The sequence below is a fragment of the Anolis carolinensis genome, unplaced genomic scaffold, assembly GCF_035594765.1.
Source record: "Anolis carolinensis isolate JA03-04 unplaced genomic scaffold, rAnoCar3.1.pri scaffold_14, whole genome shotgun sequence".
Lineage (NCBI taxonomy): Eukaryota > Metazoa > Chordata > Lepidosauria > Squamata > Dactyloidae > Anolis > Anolis carolinensis.
Window position 1 is genome coordinate 4,496,113 of NW_026943825.1, and position 27,737 is coordinate 4,523,849.

General features: G+C 41.0%; 1 protein-coding gene across 2 annotated transcripts in view; it reads right to left on the reverse strand.

Annotated features, from left to right (window-relative positions):
• Positions 1-331: 331 nt before the first annotated feature.
• ltbp3 (latent transforming growth factor beta binding protein 3) overlaps positions 332-27,737 on the reverse strand; it is a 53,809-nt gene continuing 26,403 nt past the window's right edge. For both annotated transcript variants that reach the window (XM_062965437.1, XM_062965436.1), the window contains exons 12-28: positions 27,588-27,713; positions 27,226-27,357; positions 24,200-24,331; positions 23,844-23,963; positions 22,526-22,648; positions 21,772-21,894; positions 20,248-20,367; positions 19,995-20,120; positions 17,944-18,105; positions 17,073-17,156; positions 10,098-10,226; positions 9,865-10,002; positions 9,614-9,754; positions 6,986-7,147; positions 4,877-4,954; positions 4,237-4,368; positions 332-1,113 (exon numbers count right to left, since the gene is read on the reverse strand). In XM_062965437.1, coding sequence (XP_062821507.1) covers positions 962-1,113; positions 4,237-4,368; positions 4,877-4,954; positions 6,986-7,147; positions 9,614-9,754; positions 9,865-10,002; positions 10,098-10,226; positions 17,073-17,156; positions 17,944-18,105; positions 19,995-20,120; positions 20,248-20,367; positions 21,772-21,894; positions 22,526-22,648; positions 23,844-23,963; positions 24,200-24,331; positions 27,226-27,357; positions 27,588-27,713 — 2,180 coding nt within the window. In that variant the 3' untranslated portion in view covers positions 332-961. The remainder of the gene's footprint in view (positions 1,114-4,236; positions 4,369-4,876; positions 4,955-6,985; positions 7,148-9,613; positions 9,755-9,864; positions 10,003-10,097; positions 10,227-17,072; positions 17,157-17,943; positions 18,106-19,994; positions 20,121-20,247; positions 20,368-21,771; positions 21,895-22,525; positions 22,649-23,843; positions 23,964-24,199; positions 24,332-27,225; positions 27,358-27,587; positions 27,714-27,737) is intronic.

Here is a 27,737-nt window from a genome sequence, read left to right on the forward strand (position 1 = left end):
AAGACTCTGGCAGAAACCAGTGCAGGTGGTCCCAGTGGTGATGGGCACACTGGGTGCCGTGCCAAAAGATCTCAGCCGGCATTTGGAGACAATAGACATTGACAAAATTACGATCTGCCAACTGCAAAAGGCCACCTTACTGGGATCTGCACGCATCATCCGAAAATACATCACACAGTCCTAGACACTTGGGAAGTGTTCGACTTGTGATTTTGTGAAACGAAATCCAGCATATCTATCTTGTTTGCTGTGTCATACAATGTCGTTGTGTCAATAATAATAAATATACAATAAGAGTATATACGGTAAATGCATAAGACAATCTGGAGTCTTGGATTTTAATAGTCTTTTTATTATTCACTGACCTCTGCTATGTACAAAAAAAGGAATTTTATTTCCGAATCCTACAGAAATAAGTGCAAAAACCCAAAAATGCAGTTTCGTTTTGTTTTACAAATATCCAGGAAGGACAAAAAAAAGAATGGGAGAGGGAAGTCTATAACAAACATCAAATGCCCCTTCATGATAGCCAGTACAAAATAACAACAAATAATAATAATAATAATAATTAAAAAGTCCTTGACGAACATGAGAACTGCTTAGCGTCTTCCTAGGATCCAGTTTTCTAACAGATTGAATGCAGTTTGCTCCCTCCCCACTAATGTTATGGAACGGCGGGACTTGTAGTTCTACAAGGCTTTCGAACTTCTTTGCCGGAACGTGCAAACTACAACTCCCAGGATCCCGTAGTTATCGCTCTGTGGCTGTATTCGTTCCAGAGAAAAACGACGGGCCTTGGGAAACTACAACTCCCAGGATTCCCATAGCCCTCGGAAGCACAAGTGGGGAGGGAGGCAGATTGCATTCATTCCACAGTGTAGACTGAACTTCTACATTTCCCGATTTTTTGGGATTCTGGGAATTGTAGTTCCGCCAAGGGCCCGTTCTCGCCTCCGTTGGGCTACCGCTGGCGCTGTGGGATGCAGATGCCGTGGGGCCGCGAGCGCACGTAGCCCGGCTTGCAGGTGCAGCGGTAGGAGCCGCTCGTGTTCACGCAATGCTCCGTCTTGCAGAGCCGGCCTCGCTGGTTCAGCTCCCGGCACTCGTCGATATCTGAAACGGGGAAACGGAAAGTCGTTGTTGACACTTTACGAGCATGGGATGATCAACTCTGAATTTATGTGGTGCCAGGAGACTGTAAGATGCAGTTCCGGACCCAGCCAGCCAGGAGGTGCTATTAGAGCAACCATGTGAAAGTAGTGACGTTTTGGCATCCAGCAGTCAGGGAGGTGAACTAGTAAGTTACTTCAGCAATTTATTACGGTCTATGACCAGAATATATAGAAATGGGCACAGGTGCCCGAAAGGGGAATCGCAGTTCCCATAAAAAGTCAGATAAAAGAGCAAGTTAAAAACATGCTATAATAAAAACAAATTAAAAGCAGACAATTAGCAGGGTCAGCTAATAGTAAATATCGATCCTCTGGAGGGGGATAGAGGGAGCATTTGCAGTCTTTCAGTTATAACAGATTGCTCTGGCTACAGGCCCTGTGGGGTCAGTCATCGTCCGTCTGATGGAAATTGCTGCCGCACAGAACCTGGCGACACTATAGGTTATTGCAGAACAGGAGTCTGCGAGCAGCAGAGAGATGTAGTATCTTTCAGTGCGGCCTGGATGTTTTAAAAGCCAAGGAGTGATGTAAGTTACTTGTGAACTAGTAACTAGTTACTGCAGCAGATACCATGAACTCCAGGCATGTAGCGGGGGGGGGGGGGGGGCTTGAAGGGCTTCAGTCCCCCCCCCCCAAAAAAAATTCTCAGGGCGGTCCGCAAGAAGGCCTTACATTTATTATCTAAACTGTTATGTTTATTCATATCATGATCATACCATGCTCAATATAGTAGAGTTCCGGTTATTCGACATAATCCGGTTATTCGAATAACTGGATCTGACGGATAATAGGGAGGCCCTATTATCCAGCCAGCCGGTTGAAGGAAGTGTCCCGTGCACGTTGCTAGGTAGATAGCAAGCTACCTAGCAACGCGCAGAGGCGCTTCTGCCCTGCCTCTTGGGAGGTGCCCGTGCGCGTTGCTAGGTAGATAACAAGCTACCTAACAACACTCAGGGGTGCTTCCTAAGCCGAGTGCTCACCGCTCCGCCCCTTGGGAAGCGCCCATGCGTGTTGCTAGGTAGCTTGCTATCTACCTAGCAACGCGCACGGGCGCTTCTCTGCTCGCCGCCCTGCCTCTTGGGAGGTGCCTGTGCGTGTTGCTAGGTAGATAGCAAGCTACCTAGCAACGTGCATGAGCACCTCCCAAGGGGCCTGGGACGTCGGATAATACGGAGTGTCTGTTAACCGGAAGTTGGTTAACCGGAACTCTACTGTATATCCTATATGCATGATGGGGAGTGTAATGAAGTACAAATTTTTGGTTTACAGATGTTATGTTTAATTGTGTGTTTGTGTTTTAAAAGGGTAAGTATTACAGTTATGGCCTCTCAGCACTCAGAGGCTGGTTGCCATGGAGAAGTAGGCGGAGCCAACTGCCGTTTTGTTGAAGTAGTGCAGAGTTTAAAAAAGAGAGAGTCAGTCTGTGCTCTGATGAGACACAGGGAAGATTGATCCTAGGTTGAGGGGATCAAGGAAACTCAATTGTTCATTTTGAGTCGGTTTAAAATAAGTTTGGTAACTTATTTAATGTAGTCTGTGTCCTGGTAAGGAACAGAGAATCTGTGATCGTGTATCACAGTGGTGACTGCGGTTTAAAAGTAGCAGACAAAGAAGTTCTAACTACAGTAGAGTCTCACTTATTCAACGTTCTGGATTATCCAACGCATTTTGTAGTCAATGTTTTCAATATATCGTGATATTTTGGTGCTAAATTTGTAAATACAGTAATTACTACATAGCATTACTGTGTACTGAACTACTTTTTCTGTCAAATTTGTTGTATAACATGATGTTTTGGTGCTTAATTTGTAAAATCATAACCTAATTTGATGTTTAATAAGCTTTTCCTTAGTCTCTCCTTATTATCCAACATATTCGTTTATCCAACATTCTGCCGGCCCGTTTACGTTGGATAAGCGAGACTCTACTGTACTTTAAGTAAAAGAAGTGACACTTTAGGGAGTTTGACTCATCTCATTCTAGTATTGTAACTGTTAATAAAAATACCTCCAAGTGAGAAACAACATTGTAACCACTAAGCTTTGTGCCTGAATAAACTTGTTATTGTTCTTCCAACGTCTAAGCCTCTGTCGCATATATTCTAAACCAAGTTACGCTACCATCTAAAGTGAATAAGAAGAAAGAAAGAAAAAGTAAAAGGTCTCCTCTCTGAGTCTTTGGTGGTTGCATCTTCACAAAGTGGTGGCAGCCATTATTAGCTCTTTACAGGGAGGTATTGGGATAATGATACAAAAGGTTTGCTAGGGTAGATCCTCTCTCACTCAGACTCAATCCCTCCACCCGGAATCAAAATCCCAGCCTGCCCCCCAAATCAAAACCCCAGCCCCCCCCCCCCCCCGAATCAAAATTCGGGATATTGGGAGATGCAGTTCCAGAGCCAGGGGGAATGCTGGGTTCAGATACAGCCGGACAGGAGGTGCTATTAGAGCAACCGTGTGAAAGTAGTGACGTTTTGGCATCCAGCAGTCAGGGAGGTGAACCCTCCCCTAGTAACTGCAGCCAAGATACCATGAGCTCATCCACCTTGTGGACTGTGGAGCAGAACAAACAATTCCGCATGTGTCTGCTTGCCCACAATGCCCTGCCTCATGTACGGAAGAGGAGTTGCTTAAAGCTACAGACAATGCGGTCGCTGTTGCCCAGTTTTGGTCTAAAACTATTTAGCTGCTTGTGATTCCTTTATTTTATTACTTTTAAACTTATTTATTATGCAACGCTTTTGACACGAAATAAATAAATAAACAAATCCGAGAGAACAGTGCATTTGGATAAACATTGAAGATGCAGAAGAATACATCCATGTTTTGCAGCCCTTAAAGCAGAGAGGTCTGTGAGAGGATTTTAGATCTGCCAATGCCGCTAAACCTAGGAGGGATCTAGGAGTCTTAATGTACCCTAACCTGAGCCTGTGTCAACTGTGTGATGCAGCAGCTCAAAGGGCTAATGTGATTCTAGGTTGCAATCAATCGGAGTATAGTGTCTGCATCGAGGGAAGTCATATAGGATATGGGTGGCTGAAACTTGGCTTGAAAGGGATTCTCACCCAGGCAATGGGAATGGGTGGCATCGAGCTGGAAGCCCAGCGGGCATTCGCACACGAGACCCTGCGGAGTGCGGACACAACGGCCATTCAAACAGCGGCATTCGTCCGAATCCTCTTCGGAGCTGTCAGCATCTGCATGGCGGAGAAACAGAGGCAGAAACATCGGCATCATACAATCCTAGTGTTGGAAGGGACCCCTCAAGACCATCCAGTCCACAAATGTGGGATTTGTGTATTGATAGTGTTTAAATGCAATTTGTGCCATGCTTGTATTGCAACTGATTGCATCACCCAGAATGTACCACAATGTGGAAAGAGTTAATTGCCAAGAAGCTATGATGACCTTGATGTGTGGCTGGAACTAGGGAGTATCCAGACACAAGTGTTTGTGCATAACGATTGCATCAGTTCAGTTGAGTTCTGTCTGTCGTCTGCAAGTCTGTTTGTTTTGATTATTGCTGCATACAGTAAAACTTTGTAAATAGTTTTACCAACGTCTCAGAGTGTCTCTTCGTTCTGCGTTCCACTGCTTCCATCCAACTACTGCTGCGCTGCAAATACTCTGACAGTATTGTTATGCGGGAAGACACTGCCAAAACCCTCCCGACAGATGGCCATACAGTCAGAAGAAGACTCTCACCTCTGTGCACTTTTCCGAACCAAGGGCTGAAGTCCAAGAAGGAGTTGCTTTCACTGGGAGCGGACTGGCAATTCAGGCCTGGGGGAGACAGAAAAACCACAGCGCTTGTCACTCTCCAATAATAATAATAATAATAATAATAATAATAATAAATTAATTATTAATTAATTAATAATTAATACTTGGGAAGTGTTCGACTTGTGATTTTGTGATATGAAATCCAGCATATCTATCTTGTTTGCTGTGTCATAATAAAATAATAATAATAATAATAATAATAATAATAATAATAATAATAATAATAATTCCTCATGTCAGGAGCGACTTGAGAAACTGCAAGCGGCTTCTGGTGTGAGAGAATTGGCTGTCTGCAAGGACGTTGCCCAGGGGACACTGCCCGGATGTTTTGATGTCTTTAACCGTTCTTGTGAAAGGCTTCTCTCATGTCCCTGCATGGAGCTGGAGCTGACAGAGGGAGCTCATCCGCACTCTCCCCGGGTTGGATTCGAACCTGGCAACCTTCAGGTCAGCAACCCAACCTTCAAGTCACAAGGCTTGAACCCAGTATGCCACCAGGGGCTCCAAATAATAATAATAATAATAATAATAATAATAATAATAATAATAATAAATTATTATTATTATTATTATTATTATTATTATTAAACATCAAGAAACAGCTTCCTAAGATCTACAGAGATACTAGCAGGAACTCCTCAGCAAGCAAGAGTCCAAAAGTGGCAGCTTAAAACCATGGCTGAGACCAGAAATAGCTTCCTAAGATCTACAGGGATACTGGCAGGAACTCCTCAGCAAGCAAGAGTCCAATAGTGGCAGATTAAAACAGTGGCTGAGACCAGAAATAGCTTCCTAAGATCTACAGGGATACTCGCAGGAACTCCTCAGCAAGCAAGAGTCCAAAAGTGGCAGATTAAAACAATGGCTGAGACCAGAAATAGCTTCCTAAGATCTACAGGGATACTCGCAGGAACTCCTCAGCAAGCAAGAGTCCAAAAGTGGCAGATTAAAACAGTGGCTGAGACCAGAAATAGCTTCCTAAGATATACAGGGATACTCGCAGGAACTCCTCAGCAAGCAAGAGTCCAAAAGTGGCAGCTTAAAACAATGGCTGAGACCAGAAATAGCTTCCTAAGATATACAGGGATACTCGCAGGAACTCCTCAGCAAGCAAGAGTCCAAAAGTGGCAGATTAAAACAGTGGCTGAGACCAGAAATAGCTTTCTAACACCTATAGGGATACTCTCAGGAACTTCTCAGCAAGCAAGAGTCCAAAAGTGGCAGATTAAAACAATGGCTGAGACCAGAAATAGCTTCCTAAGATCTACAGGGATACTTGCAGGAACTCCTCAGTAAGCAAGAGTCCAAAAGTGGCAGATTAAAACAATGGCTGAGACCAGAAATAGCTTCCTAACACCGATAGGGATACTCGCAGGAACTCCTCAGCAAGCAAGAGTCCAAAAGTGGCAGATTAAAACAGTGGCTGAGACCAGAAATAGCTTCCTAACACCTATAGGGATACTCTCAGGAACTTCTCAGCAAGCAAGAGTCCAAAAGTGGCAGCTTAAAACAATGGCTGAGACCAGAAATAGCTTCCTAAGATCTACAGGGATACTGGCAGGAACTCCTCAGCAAGCAAGAGTCCAAAAGTGGCAGCTTAAAACAGTGGCTGAGACCAGAAATAGCTTCCTAACACCTATAGGGATACTGGCAGGAACTTCTCAGCAAGCAAGAGTCCAAAAGTGGCAGCTTAAAACAGTGGCTGAGACCAGAAATAGCTTCCTAACACTGATAGGGATACTCGCAGGAACTTCTCAGCAAGCAAGAGTCCAAAAGTGGCAGATTAAAACAATGGCTGAGACCAGAAATAGCTTCCTAAGATCTACAGGGATACTCGCAGGAACTCCTCAGCAAGCAAGAGTCCAAAAGTGGCAGCTTAAAACCATGGCAGAGACCAGATGAGAAAAAAAGAGAAATGAATATTGCATGTTGGTGGCAAGACTATGACCTGGGTATTGATTCACTCTCTGCACATGTTCAGAGTACCTTCTCTACCTATTCCTATCCCTCCCACTCTGATTTCGGGGTCACCTGGGCCTCGCGGGGGGCAGGCCCGGCACTGGTTGCCCCATCCTTTGCCGTAGCGGCAACAGCACTCCTCGTAGCTCATCTGGTGGCCGTTGAACGGTGAAGAGCACATCCCGTCTTCGCCCCGGAGCTGCCAGCAGACGTCACGGCGGTCCGTCACCCTGTCTGCGGGGTCAGGAAAAATACAAAAGGCACAGATATAGGACTGGCGAGTGTCTTGCTATGCTTGTATACTGACAAAAAACTTGTAAATAGTTGTATGTAGCTTATAAATAAATATAATAATAATAATAATACAGCAAGTTATTCAGTATCAGAGACTGTGCTACAAAATCTCTGCTAACTCTGTAACCAAGACTCTGCACAGTTTGTTGGATCAGTACAAGAAAACCGCACTACAAACTAGAGCTGACAGCTGGCACAACAAAACATTGCATGGAAAGTTCCTTGACAAAACTGAAGGAAAAGTTGATAAGGAGAAGACCTGGCTCTGGCTCACGAATGGGACCCTGAAGAAGGAGACAGAAGGCCTGATCCTTGCAGCCCAGGAGCAAGACATCAGGACAAAGGCAATTCAGGCCAAGATCGAAAAATCAGCTGATGACCCAAAATGCAGACTGTGCAAGGAAACCGAAGAAACCATGGATCATACCCTCAGCTGCTGTAAGAAAATCGCACAGACAGACTACAAACAGAGGCACAACTATGTGGCCCAAATGATTCATTGGAACTTATGCCTCAAGTCCCACCTCCCAGCAGCAAAGAACTGGTGGGATCACAAACCTGCAAAAGTCTTGGAAAATGAGCACGCAAAGAGACTGTGGGACTTCCGAATCCAGACTGACAAAGTTCTGGAACACAACACACCAGACATCACAGTTGTGGAAAAGAAAAAAGGTTTGGATCATTGATGTCGCCATCCCAGGTGACAGTCGCATTGAAGAAAAACAACAGGAAAAACTCAGCCGCTATCAGGACCTCAAGATTGAACTTCAAAGACTCTGGCAGAAACCAGTGCAGGTGGTCCCGGTGGTGATGGGCACACTGGGTGCCGTGCCAAAAGATCTCAGCCGGCATTTGGAAACAATAGACATTGACAAAATTACGATCTGCCAGCTGCAAAAGGCCACCCTGCTGGGATCTGCCCGCATCATCCGAAAATACATCACACAGTCCTAGACACTTGGGAAGTGTTCGACTTGTGGTTTTGTGAAATGAAATCCAGCATGTCTACATTGTTTGCTGTGTCATACATTAAAATAATAATAATAATAATAATAATAATAATAATAATAATAATAATAATAATAATAATACATCACACAGTCCTAGACACTTGGGAAGTGTTCGACTTGTGATTTTGTGATATGAAATCCAGCATATCTATCTTGTTTGCTGTGTCATAATAAAAGAATAATAATAATAATAATAATAATAATAATAATAATAATAATAATACATCACACAGTCCTAGACACTTGGGAAGTGTTCGACTTGTGATTTTGTGATATGAAATCCAGCAGATCTATCTTGTTTGCTGTGTCATACATTAAAATAATAATAATAATAATAATAATAATAATAATAATACATCACACAGTCCTAGACACTTGGGAAGTGTTCGACTTGTGATTTTGTGATATGAAATCCAGCATATCTATCTTGTTTGCTGTGTCATAATAAAAGAATAATAATAATAATAATAATAATAATAATAATAATAATAATAATAATAATACATCACACAGTCCTAGACACTTGGGAAGTGTTCGACTTGTGATTTTGTGATATGAAATCCAGCAGATCTATCTTGTTTGCTGTGTCATACATTAAAATAATAATAATAATAATAATAATAATAATAATAATAATAATAATAATAATAATAATACATCACACAGTCCTAGACACTTGGGAAGTGTTCGACTTGTGATTTTGTGATACGAAATCCAGCATATCTTGTTTACTGTGTCATAATAATAATAATAATAATAATAATAATAATAATACATCACACAGTCCTAGACACTTGGGAAGTGTTCGACTTGTGATTTTGTGATAAGAAATCCAGCAGATCTATCTTGTTTGCTTTGTCATACATTAAAATAATAATAATAATAATAATAATAATAATAATAATAATAATAATAATAATAATACATCACACAGTCCTAGACACTTGGGAAGTGTTCGACTTGTGATTTTGTGATACGAAATCCAGCATATCTTGTTTACTGTGTCATAATAATAATAATAATAATAATAATAATAATAATAATAATACATCACACAGTCCTAGACACTTGGGAAGTGTTCGACTTGTGATTTTGTGATAAGAAATCCAGCAGATCTATCTTGTTTGCTTTGTCATACATTAAAATAATAATAATAATAATAATAATAATAATAATAATAATAATAATAATAATAATAATAATACATCACACAGTCCTAGACACTTGGGAAGTGTTCGACTTGTGATTTTGTGATATGCAATCCAACATGTCTACATTGTTTGCTGTGTCATAATAAAATAATAATAATAATACAACTATGTTCTGATTGATGGAAAAATGGGTCTCCTTCCTTCCTAATAACACAATAAATCCCCCAGACACCACCAAGCCGTACCCGCTTGCATATCTGGGAGCTGGCACTCCTTGCCACTGGGGTCCAGGCTCAAGGGAGGGTGGCATTCACAAGTGAAGGACCCCACGGTGTTGGTGCAGCGCCCGAGTTTGCAGATCCTGGGGTCCTGGCACTCATCCACGTCTGTCGGAGACAGAAACCCAAAATGTCACCCCCTTGTTTGCTTGGGAGATGAATAGCTTTCACTGCAGAATTGTGGAGGGCGGCTCAATCGGGGGGGGGAAAAAACTCACCAATTTCACTCGTTGCCACGCACTTTTTGTGAACGGGATCGTAGAGAGTGGAAGCAGGGCAGTTGCATCGGAAGCTGCCCCGGGTATTCTCGCAAGTGCCGTTCATGCAGTTCGACAGGTCCAGGCACTCGTCGACGTCTGGGAAGAAAGAAAGGGTTCGGGAGACAGTGAGACCTCGAAGCCCACGATCCCAAGATCCTCGCCATTCCATAGCAAAGACCCCTCTTCCCTACCAACACACTCCAAGAGGTTCTGGTCGTAGTAGAAGCCTTGCTTGCAGTAACACTCGTAGCCCGGCTGGGTGTTGACGCACTTCCCTTCCTTGCAGATCTCGGGCCCAAACAGGGCGCATTCGTCAATGTCTGTAAACAAATAATAACAATAATAATAATAAAACTTTATTTATACCCCGCCACCATCTCCCCAACGGGGACTCGGGGCGGCTTACATGGGGCCATGCCCAAGACAATACAATAAACCATAACATAATACAATTAAATAATACATTACATAAAATAAACAGTACAACATAAGATCAAAACAGCAATATAACACGAGCGGGCCGCATGAATACTACATTTAAAAACTAGATTAAAAATTAAAACTCTGGGTGAGAAAGGGATCAGAATAAACAAAAACAAACAAACAAATGCATAACCTTACCTATGGTCCCGTTGACCTAAGTCTACTTGGTATTTGGAGGTCTCTTTGCTTACCTATGGTCTTATGAGATCGTCTAGATCAGGGGTCCCCAAACTTTTTAAACAGGGGGCCAGTTCACAATCCTTTGGACCATTGGAAGGCCGGACTATAGTTGGCCACCGAGCAATAATAATAATAATAATAATAATAATAATAATAATAATAATAACAACAACAACAACAACAACAACAACACTTGGGAAGTGTTCGACTTGTGATTTTGTGATATGAAATCCAGCATATCTATCTTGTTTGCTGTGTCATAATAATAATAATAATAATAATAACAACAACAACAACAACAACAACACTTGGGAAGTGTTCGACTTGTGATTTTGTGATATGAAATCCAGCATATCTATCTTGTTTGCTGTGTCATAATAATAATAATAATAATAACAACAACAACAACAACAACAACACTTGGGAAGTGTTCGACTTGTGATTTTGTGATATGAAATCCAGCATATCTATCTTGTTTGCTGTGTCATAATAATAATAATAATAATAATAATAACAACAACAACAACAACAACACTTGGGAAGTGTTCGACTTGTGATTTTGTGATATGAAGTCCAGCATATCTATCTTGTTTGCTGTGTCATAATAATAATAATAATAATAATAATAATAATAACAACAACAACAACAACAACAACACTTGGGAAGTGTTCGACTTGTGATTTTGTGATATGAAATCCAGCATATCTATCTTGTTTGCTGTGTCATAATAATAATAATAATAATAATAATAATAATAATAATAATAATAACAACAACAACAACAACAACAACACTTGGGAAGTGTTCGACTTGTGATTTTGTGATATGAAATCCAGCATATCTATCTTGTTTGCTGTGTCATAATAATAATAAAAATAAGATCGAAAAATCAGCTGATGACCCAAAGTGCAGACTGTGCAAGGAAACCGATGAAACCATTGATCATATCCTCAGCTGCTGTAAGAAAATTGCACAGACAGACTACAAACAGAGGCACAACTATGTGGCCCAAATGATTCATTGGAACCTATGCCTCAAGTATCACCTCCCTGCAGTTAAGACCTGGTGGGATCACAAACCTGCAAAGGTTGTGGAAAATGAACACGCAAAGATACTGTGGGACTTCCGAATCCAGACTGACAAAGTTCTGGAACACAACACACCAGACATCACAGTTGTGGAAAAGAACAAGGTTTGGATCATTGATGTTGCCATCCCAGGTGACAGTCACATTGAAGAAAAACAACAGGAAAAACTCAGCCGCTGTCAGGACCTCAAGATTGAACTTCAAAGACTCTGGCAGAAACCAGTGCAGGTGGTCCCGGTGGTGATGGGCACACTGGGTGCCGTGCCAAAAGATCTCAGCCGGCATTTGGAAACAATAGACATTGACAAAATTACAATCTGCCAACTGCAAAAGGCCACCCTACTAGGATCTGCATGCATCATCCGAAAATACATCACACAGTCCTAGACACTTGGGAAGTGTTCGACTTGTGATTTTGTGAAACGAAACCCAGCATATCTATCTTGTTTGCTGTGTCATACAACGTCGTTGTGTCAATAATAATAATAATAATAATAATAATAATAATTAAAGAGGGTTGAAAGAGACTCCTTGGGCCATTTAGTCCAATCCCGTTCTGCCTTTGTGCACCGAAAGCACAAGCAAAGCACCCCTGACAGATGGCCACCCAGCCTCAGTGTTAATAATAATAATAATAATAATAATAATAATAATAATAATAATAATAATATAATGTGATTTTATGATGCGAAATCCAGCATATCTATCTTGTTTGCTGTGTCATACAATATAATAATAATAACAATAATAATAAGGGTTGTAAGAGAAGAAGAGACCCCTTGGGTCATTTAGTCCAACCCCCTTCTGCCCTTGTGCCATGGGGGCCAGATAAATAGCTTCGATGGGCCGCATCTGGCCCCCGGGCCTTAGTTTGGGGACTCCTGGTCTAGATGGTCTTTGAAGGTCTCTTTGCTTAGCTACGGCCTTATGAGACCGTCTAGATGGCCTTTGAATGTCCCTTTCCTTACCTATGGTCTTATGAAACCATCTAGATAGTCTTTGAGGATCCCTTTCCTTACCTATGGTCTTCTGATGGCGCGATGAGACCATCCAGATGCTCTTTGGAGAGCTCTTTTGCTTACCTATGGTCTTATGAAGCCATCTAGATGGTCTTTGAGTTCTCTTTCCTTATCTATGGTCTTCTGCTGGCCTTATGAGATCATCTAGATGGTCTTTGAGGGGCCCTTTCCTTATCTATGGTCTTATGAAACCATCTAGATGGTCTTTGAGTTCTCTTTCCTTATCTATGGTCTTCTGGTGGCCTTATGAGATCATCTAGATGGTCTTTGGAGAGCTCTTTTGCTTACCTATGGTCTTATGAAGCCATCTAGATGGTCTTTGAGTTCTCTTTCCTTATCTATGGTCTTCTGGTGGCCTTATGAAATCATCTAGATGGCCTTTGGGGGCCCCTTTCCTTATCTATGGTCTTATGAAATCATCTAGATGGTCTTTGAGGGGCCCTTTCCTTACCTATGGTCTTATGAAGCCATCTAGATGGTCTTTGAGTTCTCTTTCCTTATCTATGGTCTTCTGGTGGCCTTATGAGATCATCTAGATGGTCTTTGAGGGGCCCTTTCCTTATCTATGGTCTTATGAAACCATCTAGATGGTCTTTGAGTTCTCTTTCCTTATCTATGGTCTTCTGGTGGCCTTATGAGATCATCTAGATGGTCTTTGAGGGGCCCTTTCCTTATCTATGGTCTTATGAAACCATCTAGATGGTCTTTGAGTTCTCTTTCCTTATCTATGGTCTTCTGGTGGCCTTATGAGATCATCTAGATGGTCTTTGAGGGGCCCTTTCCTTATCTATGGTCTTATGAAACCATCTAGATGGTCTTTGAGTTCTCTTTCCTTATCTATGGTCTTCTGGTGGCCTTATGAGATCATCTAGATGGTCTTTGAGGGGCCCTTTCCTTATCTATGGTCTTATGAAACCATCTAGATGGTCTTTGAGTTCTCTTTCCTTATCTATGGTCTTCTGGTGGCCTTATGAGATCATCTAGATGGTCTTTGAGGGGCCCTTTCCTTACTGATGGTCTTATGAAACCATCTAGATCAGGGGTCCTCAAACTTTTAAAGCAGAGGGCCGGTCCACAATCCTTCAGACAGTTGAGGGGCCAAATTATCATTTGGGGGAAAAAACCGAACAAATTCCTAAGCACACTGCGCATGTCTTATTTGTAGTGCAACAACAACAATAACAACAAAGGAACAATACAATATTTAAAAATGAAAATAATTTTAACCAACATAAACCTATCAGGATTTAAATAGGAAGTGTGGGTTTGCTTCTGGCCAATGAGATAATCAGGTTAATTAGGATTGTTGTTGTTGTGTGTCTTCAAGTCATTTCAGACTTTGGGCGAGCCTAAGTCCAACATTATTTATTTATTCATTTACTGCATTTATTTACTACATTTATATCCCACCCTTCTCACCCCGAAGGGGACTCAGAGCAGCTGTATGTACACACAATATATTATATTATTAGCATAGCACAATATTAGCATTATATATTACTATATTGAACTATACCACTATACTGTATACTTCCTTCCGGAAGAGCTTAAAAACCTGGCTGTTTCAAAAGGCCTTCGATGTTTAGTTGTTGCTGGATTGATCTATCTGTCCATTCCATAATAGTCCCATTGTTGTTGTCTTGCCATTTAATACCGCACTTTATTGTCCAACTGTGAAATTTCCTTTTCCCATTTCGTTTCACTCTGCATTTCGCCTGGGATCTACGAATTAGTCTCCTGTTTTTAACACTGTATCCTGCTTGTTGATTTTAATGATTGTTTTTATTGATGTTGATGTTTTTTATTGGGATAATTGTTTTATTGCTTTGTTACTGTTTTGTTTGTTTTATCGGGCCTGGCCCCATGTAAGCCGCCCCGAGTCCCTTCGGGGAGATGGGGCGGGGTATAAAAATAAAGTTATTATTATTATTATTATTATTATTATTATTATTATTATTATTATTATTATTATTATTATTATTACTGTAATATTATATGTAATATATAACATATAATTAATATATGGTATTATTATTATTAGTAATATCTATATATATAAAAGAGTGATGGCATCAGGGCAGCGGACAAAACAACAAAACTACAGGCCCCCCAACCTCGAAATTTGACAACACAACCCATCATCCACGCCTCTAGGTTGATACAACAAAAAGAAAAGAAAAATAAAGTCCTAATTAGAGAGAGAGGAATAATTGCTTTTATCAATTGCTGCCAGTTAGAAGGCTAAGCTCCTCCAACTTGGTCTCCTAGCAACCCAATAAAAAATAATAAAAAACACTAAGAAATTAATACAATATAATAACAGAAAATAACTAAAAAATAATACAAGAAAATAATAAAATGTAATAAATAAAAATATAACTTACAATAAAATTAATTTAAAAAAATGCAAATAAAGTCAAATAAAAATGACACAACAATTTTTAACCAATACCACCACCACTTTGACACAGCAACGCGTGGCCGGGCACAGCTAGTATTGTATAAAATGATAATATTATTATCAATATCATATGTATATACAATATATTATATTATTAGAACGGATATAAAAATATTATATTCTAAATGAGGGCGGGGGCCAGGTAAATGACCTTGGAGGGCCGCATCCGGCCCCCGGACCTTAGTTTGGGGACCCCTGCTCTAGATGGTCTTTGAAGGTCTCTTTGCTTAGCTATGGCCTTATGAGAACATCTAGATGGCTTCTGGAGGTCACTTTCCTTACCTATGGTCCTATGAGACTGTCTAGATGGTCTTTGAAGGTCTCTCTGCTTAGCTATGGCCTTATGAGAACATCTAGATGGCTTCTGGAGGTCACTTTCCTTACCTATGGTCCTATGAGACTGTCTAGATGGTCTTTGAAGGTCTCTTTGCTTAGCTATGGCCTTATGAGAACATCTAGATAGCTTCTGGAGGTCACTTTCCTTACCTATGGTCCTATGAGACTGTCTAGATGGTCTTTGAAGGTCTCTTTGCTTAGCTATGGCCTTATGAGAACATCTAGATGGCTTCTGGAGGTCACTTTCCTTACCTATGGTCCTATGAGACTGTCTAGATGGTCTTTGAAGGTCTCTTTGCTTAGCTATGGCCTTATGAGAACATCTAGATGGCTTCTGGAGGTCACTTTCCTTACCTATGGTCCTATGAGACTGTCTAGATGGTCTTTGAAGGTCTCTTTGCTTAGCTATGGCCTTATGAGAACATCTAGATGGCTTCTGGAGGTCACTTTCCTTACCTATGGTCCTATGAGACTGTCTAGATGGTCTTTGAAGGTCTCTTTGCTTAGCTATGGCCTTATGAGAACATCTAGATGGCTTCTGGAGGTCACTTTCCTTACCTATGGTCCTATGAGACTGTCTAGATGGTCTTTGAAGGTCTCTTTGCTTAGCTATGGCCTTATGAGAACATCTAGATGGCTTCTGGAGGTCACTTTCCTTACCTATGGTCCTATGAGACTGTCTAGATGGTCTTTGAAGGTCTCTTTGCTTAGCTATGGCCTTATGAGAACATCTAGATGGCTTCTGGAGGTCACTTTCCTTACCTATGGTCCTATGAGACTGTCTAGATGGTCTTTGAAGGTCTCTTTGTTTAGCTATGGCCTTATGAGAACATCTAGATGGCTTCTGGAGGTCACTTTCCTTACCTATGGTCCTATGAGACTGTCTAGATGGTCTTTGAAGGTCTCTTTGTTTAGCTATGGCCTTATGAGAACATCTAGATGGCTTCTGGAGGTCACTTTCCTTACCTATGGTCCTATGAGACTGTCTAGATGGTCTTTGAAGGTCTCTTTGTTTAGCTATGGCCTTATGAGACCATCTAGATGGCTTCTGGAGGTCACTTTCCTTACCTATGGTCCTATGAGACTGTCTAGATGGTCTTTGAAGGTCTCTTTGTTTAGCTATGGCCTTATGAGAACATCTAGATGGCTTCTGGAGGTCACTTTCCTTACCTATGGTCCTATGAGACTGTCTAGATGGTCTTTGAAGGTCTCTTTGTTTAGCTATGGCCTTATGAGAACATCTAGATGGCTTCTGGAGGTCACTTTCCTTACCTATGGTCCTATGAGACTGTCTAGATGGTCTTTGAAGGTCTCTTTGTTTAGCTATGGCCTTATGAGAACATCTAGATGGCTTCTGGAGGTCACTTTCCTTACCTATGGTCCTATGAGACTGTCTAGATGGTCTTTGAAGGTCTCTTTGCTTAGCTATGGCCTTATGAGAACATCTAGATGGCTTCTGGAGGTCACTTTCCTTACCTATGGTCTTATGAGACCATCTAGATTTCTTCTACGGGCAGAACGGACTGTCAAGAACCGAACGGATACAGCTTCACTATTGTTCCTGCCTGTCTTTGAAGACGGAGGATCTAAGGAACTCACCGCGGTGGGCCGGGATGCCATAGTTGAGGATGGCGTCGTCCAAAATGAATCCTTTGCCGTCCGGACACAGCGTGGTGAATTCAACTATGAAAGAGGAGAGATGGAGAAAAAGAAGTGATAGGTAAGCAAATGAAAACATCTACAGTAAATAAATTGTATTATTGTTGTTGTTGTTATTTATCATTCATATTCTTTTCCCTCCCACTACACAACATTTCTACTACCCAGTATCTCTTACATGAGGGGTTTCACCACATTAACCACAATATTTAAAAGATATAGGAATTGTGGGGATTTGTAAAGATGTAATGGGTTGACTGGAAAGTCATGTGTCGACACTGATTGGCTGAGCCAGACAGGAGCCAGAATTCCGATTGGCTACGGTCTCTGGCTTAGTGCTGGTTTTAACTGCCACTTTCATTTCTGAGATTGAAGAGAGTGCTGACTGGAAACAGTCGGGAATGAAATGGCTGCAAACTCTCCAAAGCCTGAGTCCCCTCGGGGAGAACGGCAGGGTAGAAATATTGGAAAATAAATAAATAAATAAATAAATTTATAAGGCAAATGAGGCCTATTTAAAAGACTGTTTATTCCCTTTGTTCTCTGTGTGAATTCAGAGAGATCGCTGTATATATTGTTGCCCTGTTTGATCTTTTGATTGGAAGTAAAGTTACTGTTACTTGTTACACAAGCCTGAGTGACACTTTTATTATACTGCAAGGTATATTTTGGCTCAGAAACGGTGACAATGCTTATATTTTAAACGGTTTTAACTGCCACTTTCACCTCGGAGAGTGGAGAGAGTGCTGACTGGAAACAGTCGGGAATGAAATGGCTGGCAACTCTCCGAAGCTTCCTTTCTCTTACTTACTTGAGTTGAGTACAGGGCAAGGATAGATCTCGCAGTGGTCCCCCCAGCCGGCCCCGAGAGAGCAGCAGCATTCCTGGCGTGTGATGTTGGTGGCCAGAACGCTGTCGCAGAAGACGGTGTCATCGAAGTTCAGGTAGCACTCCTTCTTGTTGTGGGGCAACTCTGGAAAGGACGGTCGGGGGGAAAAAGTCACTTCTCATTCCAAGGAATGACTCACTCTTCAGTAAAGGTTGTTCCCTGACGTTAAGTCCAGTCATGTCTGACTCTGGGAGTTGGTGCTCATCTCCATTTCTAAGCCGAAGAGCCGGCGTTGTCCGTAGACACCTCCAAGGTCATGACTACATGGAGCGCCGTTACCTTCTCGCCAGAGCAGTACCTATTGATCTACTCACATTTGCATGTTTTCGAACTGCTAGGTTGGAAGAAACTGGGGCTAACAGCAGGAGCTCACCCTGCTCCCTGGATTCGAACCTGCGACCTTTCGGTCCGCACGTTCAGCAGCTCAGCGCTTTAACACGCTGCGCCACCGGGGGCTCCGTTGTTGTTGTTGTTGTTGTTGTTATTATTATTATTACCTGGACATCGCTGGGTACTCAAGATAGTATAATAATAAATATAACAATAATAATAATAATAATAATAATAATAATAATAATAATAATAATAATAATAATAATAATGTCAGCAAGTTCAGCAGCTCAGCGCTGAAGCCTCCACTGGGGGCTCCGTTGTTGTTGTTGTTGTTGTTGTTGTTGTTATTATTATTATTTCTTATCTATCTTTTGTGCTCAGTGGGTTAAACTGCTGAGCTGCTTAACTTGCTGACTTACTATTATTACTATTATTATTATTATTATTATTATTATTATTATTATTGTTATTAACTGGACATTGCCAGGTACCCAAGATAGTATAACAATAAATATAATAATAATAATAATAATGTCAGCAAGTTCAGCAGCTCAGCGCTGAAGCCTCCACTGGGGGCTCCGTTGTTGTTGTTGTTGTTGTTGTTGTTATTATTATTTCTTATCTATCTTTTGTGCTCAGTGGGTTAAACTGCTAAGCTGCTTAACTTGCTGACTTACTATTATTACTATTATTATTATTATTATTATTATTATTATTATTATTATTATTATTATTGTTATTAACTGGACATTGCCAGGTACCCAAGATAGTATAATAATAATAATAATAATAATAATAATAATAATAATAATAATAATAAAAATAATAATAAAGCAAGTTCAGCAGTTGAGCACTTTAACACGCTGTGCCACCGGTGGCTCCGTTGTTGTTACTATTATTATTATTTCTTATCTATGTATGGTGTCACAGTGAGCTGCTAAACTTGCTGACATTATTATTATTATTATTATTATTATTATTATTATTATTATTATTATTATTATTATTGTTATTATTATTACCCGAGCATTGCTGGGTACCCAAGATAGTATAATAATAATAATAATAATAATAATAATAATAATAATAATAAGTCAGCAAGTTCAGCAGCTCAACGCTCTAACCCACTGCGCCACCATAGATAGATCAGAAATAGAAATAGAGATATATATATATATGGATGTTATGTTAGAAATGTTGTAATTACAATCATATGTGCTATGAGTTATATACAGGACCCGACCCTGAGAACATCCTTTTCAACAACAAACAAGCTCTGGATCCATTCATCTTGATTTCGGATAAAGATGATCACACAAGGATGAGATATTTCTGACGCACACTTTGGCTGCATCTATGTATATGTAGATGCATACGCTACTGATGCTTGGAATGAACTCTTGAGAACTTGTGTCTCAAGTAGGTTGAAAAAGAAAGCAATGTTGGGACTTAATAGGTTCTTGGACTAAAATTATTGTTGGATATTAGCTTGCCTTCCTGCTCAGCTTCAGGGCTCATTCCAGCTCCATGTTTCGTTATGGAAACAAGGCAAAGGTGGTATTCCAGTCTGTATTCCAGTCTGAGCCAACAATGAATGGGAATGAAAGCTTCCCCGTGACACCTTTGTCTTCTATCCTCACCTTCGCAGCTCTTCCGGTCTTCCGAAGGAGCGTATCCATCATCGCAATGGCACACGAAGGAGCCGTCGGTGTTTTCGCAGATCCCGTGCTGGCACAGGTCCGGGTCCTTTGCGCATTCGTTGACGTCTAGGGAGGCAACACCATTATATTCCAATCCCACATTAACCCGGGTTTGAGGTTGTTGCCATTCAATATATCCCAACCCAATATTTGATGCCACAACTCTGATGGAAAGGGAATGAGCTCCACCAACCTTGGCATTTGCGTCCGCCTTCCAACTGATATCCGGCTCTACAAAGGCACCGATAGGAGCCCACCGTATTCACACATTCCCCTCCGATGCAGGCGGCTGGGAAGTCGCACTCGTTTACATCTGAAACGTCCAAAAAAAAGAGGGAAAGGAATAGTTTATATGATGTACGAGGACTATCCACAAAGTAGGTTACGTTTTGGAATTAAAAATGAAGAAAGTATAGGAGAAAACATTTACCGTATGCAGTTGAAAGCCACACCCAAATACCACTTCTCAACATAGTCACCATTCAAATCTAGGCACTTATCATAGCAATGAATGAGCTTGGCAACTCCTTCCCCACAAAACTCTGCCGCTTGTGTCCTCAAAAGGTATAGGAGAAAACATTTACCATACGCAGTTGAAAGCCACACCCGAATACTACTTCTCAACATAGTCGCCATTCAAATTCAGGCACTTATCATAGCGATGTATGAGCTTGGCAACTCCTTCCCCACAAAACTCTACCGCTTGCATCCTCAAAAAGTATAGGAGAAAACATTTACCATACGCAGTTGAAAGCCACACCCAAATACTACTTCTCAACATAGTCGCCATTCAAATTCAGGCACTTATCATAGCGATGTATGAGCTTGGCAACTCCTTCCCCACAAAACTCTACCGCTTACATCCTCAAAAAGTATAGGAGAAAACATTTACCATATGAAGTTGAAAGCCACACCCAAATACCACTTCTCAACATAGTCGCCATTCAAATCTAGGCACTTCTCATAGCGATGAATGAGCTTGGCAACTCCTTCCCCAACAAACTCTGCCGCTTGTGTCCTCAACCAGCCAGTCACCCCTTTCCGCAGCTGCGCATCGTCGCCAAAACGCTGGTTGAGGACGCAAGCGGCAGAGTTTTGTACGGAAGGAGTTGCCAAGCTCATTCATCGCTATGATAAGTGCCAAAACTCTGCCGCTTGCATCCTCAACCAGCCGGCCACCCCTTTCCACAGATACGCATCGTCGCCAAAACACTGTGTTGAGGACGCAAGCAGCAAAGTTTTGTGAGGAAAGAGTTGCCAAGCTCATTAATCGCTATGATAAGTGCCTAGATTTGAATGGCGACTATGTTGAGAAGTGGTATTGGGTGTGGCTTTCAACTGCATATGGTAAATGTTTTCTCCTATACCTTTCGAGGGCGCAAGCGGCAGAGTTTTGTTGGGAAGGAGTTGCCAAGCTCATTCATCGCTATGATAAGTGCCTAGATTTGAATGGCGACTACGAGAAATGTGTTATTTGGGTGTGGTTTTCAACTGCATATGGTAAATGTTTTCTCCTATACTTTGTCCATTTTTAATTCCAAAACATAATCTACTTTGTGGATAACCCTCGTAGTTTCACCGCACTTGCATTCCCAAGGCAATGTGGATCCCAATTTCCGAAGAGTTTGCAATTTTGTAAAACGACAACTCCTAGTATTGAGCCACGACAGTTCAAGTCTTGTCAAACCAGGAGGGATGCAACACGTGTCTGTCTCACCTTCGCAGCGTGGTCCATCCTTCACCGCCTGGAAACCTGCCGGACACTGGCATTTAAAGGACCCAACGGTATTCACGCAGACCCCATGGGCACACAAAGAGCTGTTCTCACATTCGTTGATATCTGCAGAGAGAGAGAGACGGAAATATACAGACAATGCAAACCCTGTATCTGTAGGTGTCGTAGCTCAGCAAGTGGCTGAGGATTTTTCTGATATTTCGGAGGACGAGGGATTTGATGGGTTTCAAAATGAAGTCTGTCGGTGTTAGAACTGTAAGCAAATGAGGCTGATGTTTTGGATTCCTGTACTTGTTCCTAGAAACAGGGAAAAGCGAAAGTCCCAGGTCCCTTGAAAAACAGGCTTTGGCTGATGGGGAGTTTTCACGAGAAGCGAGATTAGGTTTGAGAAAGGAGGGAGTGAAAAATAGACTCATTCGATGCTCTGAGAGAATCCATGCTAAGACCTTGAAGCCCAGGTGTGTTCAACACGATCTCATGGCTACTTGGTTGGGCTTAAGTCAAGGAGTGCTGGCTTCATGCTTTTCAGAGGAGACAAGATCGCCGTAAGAGATTTAAGCCCTACCAAGTAGCCATGAGATCATGTCTTCTCAAGGAGAACTTGTCTTTGCTCTCAAGTTCATGATTCAAGTATTCCCAAGCTTCCTGTTCTGGTTCGTGCCTTTGTTTCCTTGATGGGTTTACCATGGAAAAGGTCTTGCTTTCTGTCAATATAGCAAAGAAAAAGGAGGCTTACCTTGGCAGCTGCGGGAATCTGGCGCGGGCACAAATCCATCGCTGCAGACACAGCGGAAGGAGCCGTCCACATTCTCGCACTTCCCGTGCTTGCAAGGCGATCCCTCCGCACACTCATCTACATCTGGAGACGGAAGCAAAAGCATCCAATGAGCTTCTTTCATTATGTTGCTATCATTATTATTATTATTATTATTATTGACACAACGACATAGTCTGACACAGCAAACAAGATAGACATGCTGGATTTCGTATCACAAAATCACAAGTCGAACACTTCCCAAGTGTCTAGGACTGTGTGATGTATTTTCGGATGATGCTGCAGATCCCAGTCGGGTGGCCTTTTGCAGTTGGCAGATCGTAATTTTTTCAATGTCTATTGTTTCCAAATGCCGGCTGAGATCTTTTGGCACGGCACCCAGTGTGCCCATCACCACCGGGACCACCTGCACTGGTTTCTGCCAGAGTCTTTGCAGTTCAATCTTGAGGTCCTGATAGCAGCTGAGTTTTTCCTGTTATTTTTCATCAATGCGACTGTCACCTGGGATGATTCAAACCTTTTTCCTTTCCACAACTGTGATGTCTGGTGTGTTGTGTTCCAGAACTTTGTCAGTCTGGATTCGGAAGGCCCACAGTCTCTTTGCGTGCTCATTTTCCAATACTTTTGCAGGTTTGTGATCCCACCAGTTCTTTACTGCTGGGAGGTGGTACATGAGGCATAAGTTCCAATGGATCATTTGGGCCACAGAGTTGTGCATCTGTTTGTAGTCTGTCTGTCCGATTTTCTTACAGCAGCTGAGGATATGATCCATGGTTTCATCGGTTTCCTTGCACAGTCTGCATTTTGGGTCATCAGCTGATTTTTCAATCTTGGCTCTAGTTTGTAGTGCGGTTTTCTTGTACTGTTTTTTTGTCTGCGGTGCTTTGAGGAGTTTCTGATTTTTGACTTCAATCAAAGCAGGTTCTTCACTTTGCTTTACAAATTCTGCCAGGGCATGTTCTTCTTCTTTGACTGCTTGTTTTACTTGTTAGAGTCATTATTATTATTATTATTATTATTATTATTATTATTATTATTATTATTATTATTTATACTCCACTTTTCCTCTTTTAAACAAAGTGCCTAAAACCTCTCTAGGCATCTTCTAGGTCCTCCAGAAGACCCAACAGTAAGATAATCATAGAATTACTCCGGAGGACCTAGGAAATGCCCAGAGGATACCTGCTACCATTTAAAGAGGAAAATACAGAAGTAAATACAGAACATCCATTCTTTGAATATAGGACTCGGGGCAGTGAACTCATGTCTACAACCTTACCGTGACAAACACCATTTTTGGCTCGGTAACCCAGTTGGCAAGGGATGCACTTATAGCTACCAGGTCGGTTTTCGCATCTCCCGTCGGGGCAAGTAGAAGGATCAAGGCATTCATCGATATCTGGAAAAGGAAACATAGCTCCATTCAACATGGAATGACTTTTGTTTTGAGACAGAGTCTGGGTGGACATTAGGGTTGTGCAAAAGATCGTTGGTGAATCGTATGTCGGATCTATTTCGTATCATCCATGCATACGATGTGATTTTCGAACCGCAAGCAGTGCCTACACAAAAAACTAGGATTCTTTTATTCTAATACTTTCCCCCCGTTTATCGATCTTTGTCCCACAACTGTACCTTCGCAAAGGGATTGCCGCGAGGAGGGTTTTTGCCGGTAGCCGGAATGGCAGTCGCATTTGTAGCTTCCCGGGAAATTGATGCAAGAGCCACCTTCTCCGCAGGTGTTGGGTTTGGCACATTCGTCAATATCTTTTGGGAAGGAAAAAACAGTGAATGTCTCCAAGAACAGAGACCTAGGAAAACGTTGTAGCTCAGCAAACGACTGAGGATTTATTTTATTTTTTTGGTTTTCTGACATTTCAGAAGACAAAGGATTTGATCGGTTTCAGAGTGAAGAAATGGCTTTCATCTGATACGGAGTTTTCAAGAGAAACTAGATTAGGCCTGAGAACAGAGGGAGTGAAAAATAGACTACTGTATATACTCGAGTATAAACCTAGTTTTTCAGCCCTTTTTTAGGACTGAAAAAAACCCCTCCTTGGCTTATACTTGGGTGAGGGTCCTCGTGGGCTTATATTCAGGTCGGCTTATACTCAAGTATATATGGTATATTTATTATTTTTCTCTATTATGATTGGTATTGTTACATTTATTATTTTACTTTATTAATTATTATTATTACATTTACTATTTTACTCTATTATTGCTGTTACTTTTATATTGATTTTACTCTATTTTTATTATTATTGATACATTTATTATTTTACCCCATTTATTATTATTATTATTCGTACATTGATTATTTCACTCTATTATTAACAAAAGGATACATATGCACATTTACATTGAAGAAGATGAAAATAATGATTTAATCAGAGTTGAACAGTCATATCTTAAATTACAGTGTGAGGTAAAGATTCAAAAACATTTAAACTACTGATGCCTCAATTACTGTAATTTTATCGGTATATCGGCTTATACTGGAGTCAATGTTTTCCCAGTTTTTTGTGGTAAAATTAGGTGCCTGGGCTTATATTCGGGTCGGCTTATACTCAAGTATATACGGTAATTAGGCACTCTAAGAGATGGGGATTTTTGATGGGGAGTTTTCCAGAGAAGCTAGATTAGGCTTGAGAACAGAGGGAGTGAAAAATAGACTTAAGTTTTTCTAGATTTTATCCATGATTTTATCTTTTGTCCTTGAATGTGATTTTTATGACTTGTTTTTTATTGTTATTTGATCTGTTTTATTGCTTTGTTTTATTGTTGTGGACTGGGCTTGGCCCCATGTAAGCCGCCCCGAGTCCCTTCGGGGTGATGGGGTGGGGTATAAAAATAAAATTATTATTATTATTATTATTATTATTATTATTATTATTATTATTATTAAGTAGACGCTCTGAGAGAATCTGTGAGAAGACCTCGAAGCCCAGGTGCATTGGATATGATTTCATGGTTACTTGGTCAGGCTTAAATCAAGGTTTAAGGCCTTTCAGATGAGACAACGATGCCATAGGGATGACTGGCTTTCTTGTCTCTGCTCTCAAGTTAATGATTCGAGTATTCTCAAGTTTCCTGCTTTGGATTCCAGTACTCGTTCCCAGGCAACAAGAGATGAAAGGGAAAGTGAAGGTCCTGGGTTCCCTGAGAAAAGGCCTTCATCTGATTGGGAGTTTTCAAGAGAAGCTAGATTAGGCCTGAGAACGGAGGGAGTGAAAAATAGACTGAGATAATCTGTGAGAAGACTTTGAAGCCCAGGTGCGTTCAATATGATCTCATGGTTGCTTGGTCAGGCCTAAATCAAGGTTTCAAACCGGGATATTAATTTAGACATTAATGATGATATCCTATTTACATATTTAACAACAGCCGCTAGAATTGGTTTTGCTAAAAGGAAAACACCGAGTATGGAAGATTGGCTGCAGAAGGTGAAAGAGATAAAGGCTATGGATAAACTAACCTTTTTATTAAAGAAAAATACAGGGACTCCGATAAGATACACAGACTGAGCTAAAGTAGAAGAATTTGAAAGAAAAAGAAGTTGAAGGATAAGTGATGAAGAATAGAAGGATGAAACCTTTTTGTACCTTTCTTCGTAAGCTTTTGGTAAAGTAAAGAAGCAATGACTAAGCCAATAAGGACAATATCTCTTTTTTTTAAGGGTTTGTCCTCACTATTATAGACAATGAGGCTGATTCAATATTTTTTTTTTGTATCACCCTCCTTCGTTTATATAGATTGGGAAACGCAAAGGCGAAGATGGAAGTCACTTTTATCACTTTTTTGTAATATATATATATATATATATATATATATATATATACTAGCTGTGCCTGGCCACGCGTTGCTGTGGCAAAGTGGTGGTGGTATTGGTTAAAAATTCTTGTGTCATTTTTATTTGACGTTATTTGTATTTTAAATTAATTTTATTGTAAGTTATCTTTTTATTTATTATATTTTATTATTTTCTTGTATTATTTTTAGTTATTTTCTGTTATTATAGTATTTTATTGTATTAATTTTTTTAGTGTTTTTTATTATTTTTTAGTGTTTTTTAGTGTTTTTGATTGGGTTGCTAGGAGACCAAGTTGGAGGAGCTTAGCCTTCTAACTGGCAGCAATTGGATAAAAGCAATTATTCCTCTCTCTCTAATTAAGACTTTATTTTTCTTTTCTTTTTGTTGTATCAACCTAGAGCCGTGGATGATGGGTTGTGTTGTCAAATTTAGAGGTTGGGGGGCCCTGTAGTTCTGTTGTTTTGTGGGTCGCCGTGATGCCACCACTCTTTTATATATATAGATAATTTTTTTCTTTTTCTTTTTCCTTTTTCTTCTTCTTTTCTCTTTTTTTTCTTCACTTTCTGTCAAAAATTATTGTTCTCACTCTTTCGTTGTTACTTGTTATATACACCAATAAAAATATACATTAAAAAAAGAGAAGCTAGATTAGGCTTGAGAACAGAGGGAGTGAAAAATAGACGGAGACTATCTGTGAGACTTTGAAGCCCAGGTGCGTTCGATATGATCTCATGGTTACTTGGTCAGGCTTAAATCAAGGTTTCAGGCCTTTCAGAAGAGACAACGATGCCATAGGAATGGCTGGCGTTCCTGTCTCTGCTCTCAAATTCATGCCGAGATATCTCACCCATACAGGAACGCACTCCCTTGAGGACTTTCAGCTGATATCCACGGTTGCAATGGCAATTGTACGAGCCGCCGGTGTTCATGCAGACCCCTTTGCCGCTGCCACACGGGTCGGATTCACACTCGTTCACATCTGGGGGACACAAAGAAACAAATGGGGGAGAGAAGAGGAATAGAAGTTAGTTGCGTGAAGGACAAATCCCAGACACTAAGCACTTCGTACGATACGTTATCCACATCTCTCTTATCCTTAGAGGTCAGGGATTCCCCAAATAATATTGTCAAATTAGGTATTCTCGCAGCAACATATAGTGTTCAGGGAAATAATGCGTGCATACCCATTGGAGGGAAGGTGCCCCTTACCTACGCAATACCTGTGCTGAGGATGCCGCCGGTATCCCTGGTAGCAATGGCAGGTGAAGCCCGGGGCTCCCGGGATGCATTCGCCGTGGCCGCAGATGTTGCGGTTCAGCTTGCAGATGTCCGTCTCTGCAAAAGGAAAACAAACACCAT